This window comes from Orbilia oligospora (assembly GCF_000225545.1).
Source record: "Orbilia oligospora ATCC 24927 unplaced genomic scaffold scaffold00078, whole genome shotgun sequence".
Lineage (NCBI taxonomy): Eukaryota > Fungi > Ascomycota > Orbiliomycetes > Orbiliales > Orbiliaceae > Orbilia > Orbilia oligospora.
Window position 1 is genome coordinate 309,320 of NW_011645635.1, and position 12,210 is coordinate 321,529.

The 12,210-nt window shown below is 46.8% G+C and overlaps 3 protein-coding genes across 3 annotated transcripts; 2 read left to right on the plus strand and 1 right to left on the minus strand.

Annotated features, from left to right (window-relative positions):
- Nucleotides 1–2,471: 2,471 nt before the first annotated feature.
- Nucleotides 2,472–3,909, plus strand: AOL_s00078g95 (uncharacterized protein; the record flags this gene model as incomplete). Its single annotated transcript, XM_011123358.1, has 5 exons — nucleotides 2,472–2,486; nucleotides 2,579–2,758; nucleotides 2,843–2,999; nucleotides 3,086–3,471; nucleotides 3,535–3,909. 5 exons carry the CDS (start codon nucleotides 2,472–2,474, stop codon nucleotides 3,907–3,909), a joined length of 1,113 nt encoding a protein of 370 aa, XP_011121660.1.
- A 561-nt stretch (nucleotides 3,910–4,470) lies between these two features.
- On the minus strand, nucleotides 4,471–9,765 carry AOL_s00078g96 (uncharacterized protein; the record flags this gene model as incomplete). Its single annotated transcript, XM_011123359.1, has 5 exons — nucleotides 4,471–7,644; nucleotides 7,713–7,943; nucleotides 8,018–8,811; nucleotides 8,870–9,305; nucleotides 9,367–9,765. 5 exons carry the CDS (start codon nucleotides 9,763–9,765, stop codon nucleotides 4,471–4,473), a joined length of 5,034 nt encoding a protein of 1,677 aa, XP_011121661.1.
- Nucleotides 9,766–10,170: 405 nt separating this feature from the next.
- AOL_s00078g97 (uncharacterized protein) lies at nucleotides 10,171–11,282 on the plus strand (the record flags this gene model as incomplete). The annotated part of the gene is made up of 3 exons (XM_011123360.1): nucleotides 10,171–10,533; nucleotides 10,631–10,993; nucleotides 11,079–11,282. The coding sequence occupies 3 exons, from the start codon at nucleotides 10,171–10,173 to the stop codon at nucleotides 11,280–11,282; spliced, it is 930 nt and encodes a 309-aa protein (XP_011121662.1).
- Between the last annotated feature and the right edge of the window lie 928 nt (nucleotides 11,283–12,210).

The following is a 12,210-nucleotide window of genomic DNA, read 5'->3' on the forward strand; positions in this document are numbered from 1 at the left end:
ATTGCCTGAACGGAATAGGTCTGAGAGCTGGTTTTGAAACAATGCCCACAAGTACCGATACAACCTCAAGCTTCCGTTTATCTCTACTACAAGGCTGCTACTACAGATATATGTAGTATCCAATTGCAAGTTAATTACACACAAAGGAGCTCTTCTAATCTAATAATGATGTTCACGATAGAGGGCGGTGTTACTATACGAACTAGGAGTCTCTTTTTCGACAACAGGTTGGCTTGAAACATATATATACATACGACTTCATATGCTCATGCCTGTGCATCTAAGATCCCGGATGGCGCATACGTCCCTTGCTGTAGGAATTCTGGAGTACACGTTCAAGAGATCAAATGGGAATGGCTTTAGATTTGGCCGTTGGATCATGCTGCAGGGCAAAGCCGGCTGCCGATATGATTGGAGCGGGCTTGGAGGCCTCGGATCTCAAACTTCAAATTGCTGACACATACGTGTGCGGCGTAGACTCGCCGGTATTAATATATCAATCTCTAAAAAAACATAAAAATCTTAACTACATACTTCTTAAGTAGATATCTAACAATTAGGCAGTCACCATCCAGTTCTGCATTTTGTAACGTTGAAGTACTCATCCGTCGACCTGCGAGTGATTGTATTGGGTAGTTGAGCGCCACATTTGTGCTCGAAAGGGTATTCAAGATCGTTGATTAGGGCCCTGAAGGACGAATTGCGTAAGCGGGGCTAAATACCGCCTGTCCAAAAGCTGCCTTAGTTCCTGAATCCGTGAGGCCCAAGACTGGACGAAGAAGCTAAATTGATATCGGTCAATAAGTAAGTAACTGAGTCAGAAGAGAAAACGGTGACCACCGGCTAGCTAATCGGATGCATTCCTTTCCGACGGGGTCCTCGAATACTTCCCAGCCGTGATCCCGTTGAAGTGCTTCGCCATGTTAGTAACGCGCGGTCATGGCTAGGAACTTGATCTTGGCTTTGGTGAAGACGGGCAAGTGGGGCAGTAGCGGGGCCTAAATTTCCGGTTAGAGCTTCCCAGAACATCAGCCTCAGGCTTGCCCTCATTCGGGCTTTCCTTGTCATGAAGATGCAGTTGCAAATTGGCCTGCATGATTCGCACATTGTTCTCAGCTGGTCGTACGAGTACCCATATGAAGATATGAACCAAAGAAAAAAAATGCAATGTATCCAATATGAAACTGAAGATTTGCATCACGGCTTCGAACTTAATCCGTGGGTCGGTAAATGGATGGGATGATCCGATGGCCATGGATATGACCCTATACGGATATGATGGCGCATAGCTCAGCCTGACAAGGCTTTTCACCAGAGACTCAATCCGACTTGAAGAACCAACCTACATCGTAGGGATTTCAAAAGAAGGTTTCAATGCGACTGGGGGGTGTCTGTTCGGTGGAAATAGGCTCGCAAAATTGCATTGCATTGTGGATCCTGCTTTCCTTCTTCTCCCCCATTATATGACTATACTGTGCACCGTCATTGCTTACGTTAGTCAATTAGCTTTAGTAATAGTAACAATAGGAGGTATGCATACAAGTCATGATGCTGTCGGCAGTCTCCTCTACCTTTGTTTGAAGTGATTGCATGTGATACCATGCAGAAAGAGACTCGACTGGATTGGATTGGAGAATTGGTCGGTATCTCCGGTCATCCTTCGTGATGTTTCAATGTAGCTAATGGGGATATGTTCTGTCATGACCGGAGTAGTTAATTAACCTGATACCAAAAATAAGCATCTCCACCGCCCCGGCTAAGCTAAGCTAGGACATCGAAACCGTATCTGTGATGATGCTGTATAAGATATAGGCACTTACCTCTGACTTGATAAAATAAGAGACAGCGATCGGGTATATATAAGAGTATATACCTACCTAGCTACACGCTGGGGGTGCAATGCAATGGGTGGTTAAGTTTCCAATTGAATTGAACATATTAATTACTGCGCTTTCGCCCGCTCCAAAACTCGAACTTCTCCTTCGACTCGTCCTTCACCGTCTTAACTAAACCGGATCTCAACCTTGCCTTAGCTTAAAAAGTGGCTCGACCCATCTGATACTAAGCCCACTTTCTCCTCCTCCTCCCGCTATCTTTCTCTTCCTCTTTCCATTCCTCTTCGGCATCACGACCTTTTGGACCTTCATAGATATCAGTGAACTTCGGTTCTACGTCATTCCCCGCTGTTCGACCTGAAATGAGTTGTGAGTTCGCACAGGCAGTTCAACCCCACCATCAGACCCTGGCACAATCGGTTCACTCGATAGGATAGTGATGCGTGATAATGTACCTCGCCAGGGCAAACCGTGAGCTGTAGCTGACCATGGGCCTTCAAATACTACAGCCTTCTTCAATAAACTCGGTGGTCAGCCACCTAGCTATGACAAAAAGTCCGTTTCCATCAATTCTCACTTGAATCCCCTAATTTTGATATCGTGCTGACCATGGATTCTAAAAGATCACAATACAAGATGGGCCGCACTTTGGTACAATTCACCGCCGTTACATTCTACATTCGCGTATATACTGCTATCTGAGGGGTAGTTGCTAACTTCCGTTTGGTGAGGGGAAATAACAGGGTGCTGGTACCTACGGTATTGTACGAGAGGCCGACAGCTCCGACGGCAAGGTCGCCGTCAAGATTATCCTCAAGAAGAACGTCAAGGGCAATGAACAGATGGTCTATGACGAATTACAGCTGCTACAACATCTAAAACACCCTCATATCGTTCGGTTCGTCGATTGGTTCGAGTCGAAGGTACATATCACCCCGCTTCTTTGAACCCAAAATTCCGAGTTTAAATTCCACCGAAGGCACACGCTGACTTTCGAGGCGGAATAGGATAAATATTACATTGTAACTCAGTTGGCCACCGGTGGAGAGCTGTTTGATCGTATTTGCGAATTGGGAAAATTCACCGAAAAGGATGCTGTCAGGGTTGTCAAAGAGGTACTCGGCGCCGTCGATTACCTTCATAAGAATAATGTCGTCCACAGAGGTATGTGCTCCGAATTGCCTTTATATCGAGAGTATTATCACACTAATCGTGTCTTTCCCTTTTCTTCTTTCTTTTTAATACGGCAGACTTAAAACCGGAAAACCTTCTTTACCTGACCCCGGACCACGAGTCATCTCTCGTCCTCGCAGATTTCGGCATCGCTAAAATGCTCGATAGCAAGGATGAAATGCTTACTACAATGGCTGGTTCGTTCGGTTATGCCGCTCCAGAGGTTATGCTGAAGAAAGGTCACGGTAAGCCAGTGGATATGTGGTCACTCGGTGTGATTACCTACACCTTACTATGCGGCTACTCTCCATTCCGTAGTGAGACTCTACCGGAATTGATCGACGAGTGCAGCAATGGGCGTGTTATTTTCCACGAGCGCTACTGGAAGGGTGTCAGCTCCGACGCCAAGATGTTTATTGGAGAGCTTCTCCAGCCCAACCCGAACGAACGTTTGTCCAGCTCGGTACGATAACAGCCAGACCTCTTTGGTTTCGTCAAACAGGTACTAATAGAGATTGTCATTTAGGAAGCTTTGAATCATGTCTGGCTCAAGGGAGAAACTGCCACCGAGCACGATATCCTTCCCGATCTCAAGCAATTCCTTGCCAGAGCTCGTCTCAAGCGTGGTGTCGAACTTGTCCGCCTCTCGAACCGCATCGAGGCCTTGCGTCTCCAGCAGGATGCTAATTCCGACGACCAAGACGATGTCCCAGAACAAGCTGGCGAGGCTGCTGCCAGCGTTCCAGGTGCATCTGTTTCTCCTGGAGGGGCTAGAAGACTCTCTAGAGCTGCTAGGTCCGCCATATTCAGGGAGGTCGTACTTGCAAAAGTTAGAGATATGAAAACACAGGAACAGAGAGAAAAGGCAGAAGATGCTGTTACCAAGCTTTCTGGAAAGTAAAATTGGGACCTTGATAAAATCGGCAAAGGAGTACTGTTTGGAGCCGCTACTCTTTTTGTCGTTCCATTGAAGATGCATGCTAAGCTGTAGCAGGTTCTGCTTTTCTTTTCTTTTCTTTCCGATGCGTTCTGTTTTTCCTTTTGCTTTCCCTTTCTTCCCTTAATTGTTAGCTGGATTTGTAGCTTTTCTGGAAGGCATGCATCGACGTCTGTTCAGTCTTTAAGCGCCTCGAAGCGCAAATACCTCTCGATGGTTTTCTTCTTCTCTTTTGGCCGATATAGCAGTAAGGTAGTGGATAACAAAATAGTGGCGCTTGGGTTTCTTCGTTAATGCCTGCTTTGGATCAGTTTTTGCGTCGGACCAAGTTGAAATTTACCACAGTACGTGTAATCTGCTCGTTCACGAGTTTTAACATATGAATTCTTCTGTCTAATCCTGATAATAGATATATACTGCAGCCATCGAGCGAGATAGAGTAGATCGAGTCTTTAAAATTAGTATTATCATCCAGTCATTAATTCGTTTGTGACTATAAAATATACCATGCCCCATAACCATTCGCTATTTACAAACGACACACCGCATTCCAGTTTCTTCAACGTTAGTCTCATGTCGAGATACTGGCGAGAAAGGTGTCTCCTCCGCCTCCCCATTCTCGTCATTTGTCTCATCCTTATGCAGACTTTCCAGACACGAACGATGATAAATATGTCCACAGTGGAAAACCATGATGATTTTCGACGCCTCCTTGTCTCCCTCGCCTTCCTTTTGGCCTGTAGCTGCGTCCCCTTCTCCGTCTTTCCCACTTGGCTGGTTCTCTTTAACCCCAGGTAACGCCGACCGTTCGTCATGTAATACTGCAAGCATTGCCTTGCCCTTGCCTTTGGATATACTACCGAACCGTTCCCGCTCTCTCTTTGCTTCCTTCTCCACCTTTTCATCTTTCGATTTCTCGAACGCTTCTATTCTCTTGGCCTCCCATGCGGCATATATCCCGCCAGCTGCACCTGTTCCCCAAAGCTTTTTCCCACACCCTTCACACAGTTGACTCTTCGGCTTCCATCCCTGTTGTCGCAACGTAGCCGCATCCTCTACCTTCAAAAACAAATCCTTCTCCAACAACTTCCCCGAAAGCGCCAGTAGCTGTTCTTCGTAAGTATAAGTATCAAAGATACTCGCGAGGACATTCCTCAAATCAGCCAATGAAGGCGAAGTGATAGCTGCTCTGTTCAAAAACGCCCGGAGAATCCTCAAGAATGAAGTTGTATTCTGCCCGCCCGTAGAAGTAGCCGATAGCAGCGCCGTGAAGACGTCATGGACAAGTCGGTGCGTCGCCGCAAGTAACCTCCTTTCCCCGAGCATTGAATAATGTGATCTTTGACTTTTACTGCTCGCTCTCGAAACAGGTCTCGACGACATTTCCGACATACTGGCCACACTCGGGCTAACAGGAGTCATCATGCTCATATTCGAGGAATTCCTGAGCACCCCAGTCGCAGATTTGGAAATATGCACCACGCAATCGATCAAATCTAGCCACAAGTCCTCTTCAGCCGTCAAAGGCGAGTTCTTGTTGTTCAAAGCTTTCTTCAATGTCATTCGTCCAGCAGAGCCTCGGAGCCTCGACTCCAAGGCGGCCATTTGACCTTGACATAACCAAATCCCCACTTTTGAGAACTTCTGCAGAGCGGTCAACATATCCCCCACGTTGTCATTCTCCTGATATCCTTCCTCATCATCCACACATCCTCGTAATAACCCTACAAAGGCTGATTCTAGCACTTCCAGGTGTTGCACCAACTTCTTCATCGCCTCTTTTATCAACCCTTCCCTAGCCATCAAAAGAACCACTCCATCTATCGCCCCCTTTTCCTCAAGAGCGGGAATAACCTGATCAAGTTTCAAATCTCCAGGACTTAAAGTCTCTATGAACCTCGAAACCTTTTCAAAGTCGTACGAACACATGAGTCGGATGTACAATTCTAGTAGTGATCCATATTCTGTAATCGAATCCCTCTCGTTTTTTGTTTTCCCTTTTTTATTCTTTTCGGATGATTCAAACACAACTTTGAGATATTTATACTGTGCCTCTGGTTCCTCTGCACAGGCCGACACGACAATATGGTGTAAGTCGGGACCAGCGATACTTAATGTCTCCGCTGCTTTTTCAGCATCAACATCTGTAAGCTGCTTTGCGTGTTCCTTGATGACGGATTTGACTTCCTCTCTCTGTTTTGCAGTGAGTGTACTGGCTGGCCTTAGCAATTCGTTGATACAGTCAAATACCGTACTCAACGTATCTGTATCCTCAAAGTACATCTCCATCAATCTCGGATAATCCTTCTCGGTCCTGAACACCGTCTTGAGGACCCTATAAAACCCGGCGGAGACGAAAGCATCGATAAGAAGGTTAATGTCCGGTGGGTGGTATACTGAAAGTAAATATTCCGCGCTGAGTTGACAATCTTCTGCAATATCGCTACCAGGGTAATTACATAGCCCGAGTAAAACCCTTTGTAGCGTACTACCGGGAAAGAGGAGATATTGTGGATACTTTGGTAGGTTTCGAGCAATGAACATATCGAGGTATATTGTATCATGAGGTGTGAAGTCTGTAGGGTTCATGACCTCGAGAAGGATGCTGACGATGTACTGTCTATTTACGGAACGACCGAACACTTGATCTTCGCTGAGCTCGGAGAAACTCGCTGAAACGCTGAGGTTGGAGGAGTTTGCATCATCGTTAAGGAAAGGGTCTTCGAACGCTTCGTTGAGACAACTTAGGAAACTTGCGGCGTCAAATTCGAGGATTGCGCGGAGGTACGGGAACGAGGGTTCGTTGTGATGATTGGTCGTTTTCGTTAGGATGTAATCCGATGTTCCTTTCGGCCATTGTATTGAACGGCCAAGGAAAAGGAAGTAGTATAGCATTGCTTTCGCGGATATAGCTTCGGAGTCTGACATAATTTCGCCAGTAGGGTAAGATCTCCCGGTAAGGATGTAAGAAAGGTACGGAAATATTTTGAGGGCATTAGTACTATTCAGACTCTGGACTTCGGCACCATCGCTCGGTGTTATGAGTGGGATGATGAGGGCAAGTATTTCGGTTATGGGGGTTATATAATCCGACAATGCTTGATTCCAAACATATATTAAAGCGTCATAGAGGCCGTGTTCTTTGCAGAGACCTGTTACTTGATGAATATCCATTGTTCGAGGGTCCAGGTGGCAGATTACTTCTTCCAGACGGCTTTCAAGGCCGAGGGATGTATAATGTGAAATCAAAGATTTGACAACAGTTGGCGGCAGGTAGGTCAGTTCGCCGTTGAGGATGAGAGGCTCCAATGTTTCAAGAAAGACACCCTCTGCGGAACCATCCTCGAAGGCTTCAAAGGCGGTTTCAAAGAGGAAATCTGTGGTACCCATACTCATGCAAGCAGTTATACATGCTGTGGCGAGTTCCTGTAGTTGCTCTCGTTCTTTGATAGGTACTGACTGAGCTGTTAATCCGAAAGCATATCGGAGTGAAGCACCCATCATATCGAGAAGCTTGTCCCTGACCATCGTATGGCGTAAATCATCGTCCGACGGTAACCCTACAGTTATCATTTCGGTTCCGCCGAGATAGAAGGACGTTGCAAGCTTTAGGGCACCGATGAAATCGCCGACCTCCATAAGGGCTAATAGTCTATCGGCCCAGTTCGACAAAGCCCCAACAGACATGTCAAAAGAACCCTGTGTTTTGTAGCGTGTAAGCCCCGTGTCCCTTTGATTTAAGTAAGTGACGGTTAACTAATACGTACTAAGAGGAAAATCCGGCCTTTAAAAGTCTTAACACTGTTATAGTAGGCATCCGCGATACTAGCATGCAAGGAACCCTCCTCATCTAGACTTCCAACTAGAGATCTTAACTGCCGAGCGAAGTAATCATGATGATATATATGCTTCGGAATCAAGTCGAATCTTTCCGTTGCACGCATGGTAGGTTCTTCGATAATTATTAGCCGTTGGCTAACTGTGACGACACAGAGAATCTATCATCAAGTGGCTCTTAACTTCCTTGCACCATAACCCGTCGGATTTGGAGGGGGGGTTATGTGTTATTTACCTGTCGGTTTAGCCATTGCACTGCGACAATAGCCTCGTCACTTTTCCATCGACTTTTGAGTCTAAATTGCAACGCGGGCGGTTTGTACGGGTCAATTTCTACCCCTTCTTTCTCTGCGTGTAGAATTTCCATAACTGTCAAGACATTTGACCAGCAGTATGCTAGCCTTGGTTGCATTACTTGGCTTGACTTATTGCTCCTTTGACCATCATTTTTCAGCTTTATAGCTGGGAACCAAGCCAAACAACCACTAAGAGCAGCCTCACTCGCTACTTCCTTTGGTCGGGCAAGTTTGTGCTGCGTCTGTGCTATCGGTGTGGTCGAAACTATAACTAAAAGGTAGGGAGTGAGCATTGCAGTAAGACCCATCGTATCAGTCGGTTGTGGCGCATTTCCAAGAGGTAGAGAAGCGAATGCAAGCACTGAGCTCGGTTTCCGTGGTCGAGTAGCCGTTGCAATATCGAAGGGATACCTTCCGAGTATTCTCGTGGTTTTAACGACACGACCGACTAAGCTACGGCTGGCGAGATGGGAGAAGGCCATTCCTTTGTCGTCTGCAGATACGAGGGCCGTGTGTCTAGTCCCCAGGAACCCAAGGTGTAGAACAGAGGTTCCTTGGACATGGCCATCTTCTTTTTTACCATCGATCTCTCCCAATGGTATTGGCGGTATTGATAGGAACGGACGAGCTGATTTTCCAATCTCCCATGTGAATATATATCCTTTAGCATAACCACCAGCAATTGTTGTATAGTCTGCCGAAATTGCGAGGGATGTAATTCCACCGCATTCAACTGTTTGGAGATAATAAGTATCTTGCTCGAGTATGAATCCACGGCTTTGAAACTCTACCTTTCAGATTCTGGCCAATTACCGACATGAGGGTCTGGTGATAGTCAAATATTAGGATAAATCCTCTTGACGTTCCAACCGCTATTGAAGTAAAAATGTTGATGCAAGTCGGCTCTCCATACGCTCGATGTCCACTTTCGGAATAAAGCTGTGCCTTGAGTTTTTTAAGCTTCGTCCATCTAATCACGTCCCATGGCGTAGATGATTCCTCCGCGTCTCCCTCGAGGTCCTCTCCTTGTCCCGAAAGTGATGACGACCGCGAGTGAGAATTAAGTAAAGCCGGCGATGCGGATCTTGGAGACCCTAGCAACGGTGAAGATATCGACAGTCGGCTTTGAAATCTACGGTCGAATGGACGGAGCGAGGGTGTGGGTATGTTTTGTAGTGAAGCCCGTCGCGGAATAATATTACTACCCGGGGAGGAGGGAGCAGAGGCCTATAATTTCATTAATAAACTTTCCATATCGATCTATTCCTTGATAGATATTATAGCTTACCTGTACCGAAAGAACGTCGTCGGGAGTCCCAGGAGGACTGGGCAGGTGGGAACCACCCTCACTCTCAAGATCTGCGTTATCGTCGGTTCCATTTGCAACCTCGCCCTCTGTATCTACCAAATCGACACGCTCCGTTGATTTCGTTCGTTTAAACGTAAAGCCATTGGCCCGCGAGGCCATGTTTTCTTGTACATCTTGTAGGTGATTGATTTTATCCGCAAGAGTATCTGGAGGCTCTGCTAAAGCATCTTGTTCCGTATCTAACGCATCATCTTCAAGCTTTGGGTGGGATATTTGATCCGATAATTCCTCCTCAAACGGTTCGAATGCCCTTCCCTTAAGCTTGGGTGTATCATGTACAGCCTCTGGATCGAAGGCCTCGGCTTCTGGGGAGCTCATCGAATCGTTGACGGCTTGTCAATAAGCATCTCTCCTGTTCACAAAACTAGAATTCCGGTAAGGTCCACAAAGCGCTGGTCCCGGCGACAACGATGGTGTAAAATTTAAGGGTGTTTTCCGGGGGATATTACGGGGCTCTACGGTATTGAAGCTTGGGGATGCATGTAGACGACGTCAGGATGTCTATCGGAGGGGTGTGAGGTGTGGAGTTAATTGGGTTGCGCGTTAAGCTGGGCAGTGTCTTGTTTTAGGTCTTGCGACAGGGCCAGCAGCCATCCTATCGCATTCCATTCTGCGCATCATCCGTTCCCACGTTTCAAAAGCTCGCAACCATTAACATCGTCAATCTCGATCTCATAATCCACAGAAACATCCCCTTAACGATCACGAATTATTCAAACAATCATGTCGGACATCGGTCCCGCCCTCCCGCCACACCTCCTCGCAAAGCGAAAACGCCAGCAGGAAGAAGCCGAGAAGGCTGCTGCTGCTGCTGCTTCGGCGGCGCCCAAGGAATCGGAAGGTAAAACATCACAGGAGACCGTTGCTGTTGTCAGTGCTGCTACCGCGCCCAAGAATGATGTTGACGAGAATCCCGAGAAGCGACGGAGGGTGATGGGGCCTTATATGCCTGCACCGATTGATCAGATGCCATCAAGGGGACCCAATGAGGATGATGATACAAAGGGAGAAACCAACCAGGATGAAGATGATTCTTCGTCGGACGATGAAATTGGACCTTCGTTACCTGGGGCCCGTGGTAGTGCGGTATGTAATATTTTTTTGTCCAAGATTTAGGATTTACGTATAGTGGGTCAAAGAGAGCTCGATAATAATTTTACCGGTTTTATTACTATTACAATAGGCAGACGAGGAGGCCGCTGCCCAACGGCGTCTAGCATCGAGAGTTCAAACTGCAGAAGATAAGATTACACGCGACGAGTGGATGCTTGTGCCACCAGAACACGGGGACTGGACGTCAAAAGTGGATCCTACGAAGATTAGAAGTCGAAAGTTTCAAACTGGAAAGGGGGCGCGGGCCCCGACAGCCAAAAGTGGCGATAATAGCTTATGGATGGAGACAGTTGCGGATAAAGCGAAGCGAGTGGCGGATGAGGTCATGGGAGTGCGAAGACCAGCAAATGAAACTGGAGAAGATGAAGATCCTAAAGCAAAAGCCGCACGAATTGAGGCTCAGGAGACACAGAGACGGATCGATGAGTATAACGTGAGTTTAGTTTTGTTTATGCATTAATCAGGCATCTATACACTACACAATTACGAAACAGCACTAACAGAAGTTGACTCAATAGACAAAAAATCGAGGGAAGAGTCTGATGGACGAGCACTCGAAATCCAAGGATAGGAAGGAAGAGGACGACCCAAGCAAAAGAGCTTTCGACCGCGAGAAGGACATAGTCGGTAGCAGCAAGAAAATTGGGCTCCAACAGAAGAAGCAAATGCTGGAAAGAGCTGCGGATTTCGGGTCGAGATTTTCGAAAGGGAACTACCTGTAGAAAGATACGCTCATCTCAGAGCACTCATGCTTTCGCTACTAGCCGTTATGGGATAGCGATGGTGGTGATCGCTTCGCCATGAAGAATCGCTTCAGAGGCCACGCAGACGTAAATCGAAGCCGTGCGGACCAAGAAATAAGGCACCTAGTTCTGAGCCAAATTTCTACCCGGAAGCTGATGGACAGCTCTTATTATTTGCAGACGGTGTAGAAAAACAGATCGAGACAAAGATCAGAGAATGAGAGGCTTACATGTACATGTACCTCTGTCAGTATGCACGGCATTTTCCCTCGGTGCGGCCACATTGGAGCTGCTTGAAACGGACGCAGTCAGGGCTGTTCAAACATCGCTGAAACGACCGCGCGCAGTATATCGAGATGTTATTGAGAAAGCTTGTTAAATTCATGTATACAGCGTACAAACTATAGTGTATGCCCCCTCTGGCATGAAGCTCAGGACATAAAGGAGAAAATGCTCGCATCGGTGATATCCAGGTGCTACATATTATAATTATCAAGCAGGTACCTAATCTACCTATAAGTAGGATATACAAAGCCCAGACGACGACGTCGTAATTGCACGGTACACAGCCCCTCGTCTGCCAATTAACGACGGGCATCCCTGGCTCCACTCCAACTTGCACTTCTCTGTTCCAACAGAACAGCCACCCGTTCTTGTTCCCTCTCATGCTGCAGCGCAGCACCTTCTCAGAATAGCCACCCGCCCATGCCCAGGGCACGCACCTTCTCCTGCCCGCTAGTCAGTCAGTCTGGTCAATGATACATTAATATTCCCCGGCTTTTCTTCTTCATCCATTCCATTCTTACTGTTTTGTTTCCTTTCGTTGTGGGTCGCTTTTTATTTATAATATATACATACAAAAGTGTATTCCTACCGTTGTGATAGAATCCTCGACATCTCTCCCTCC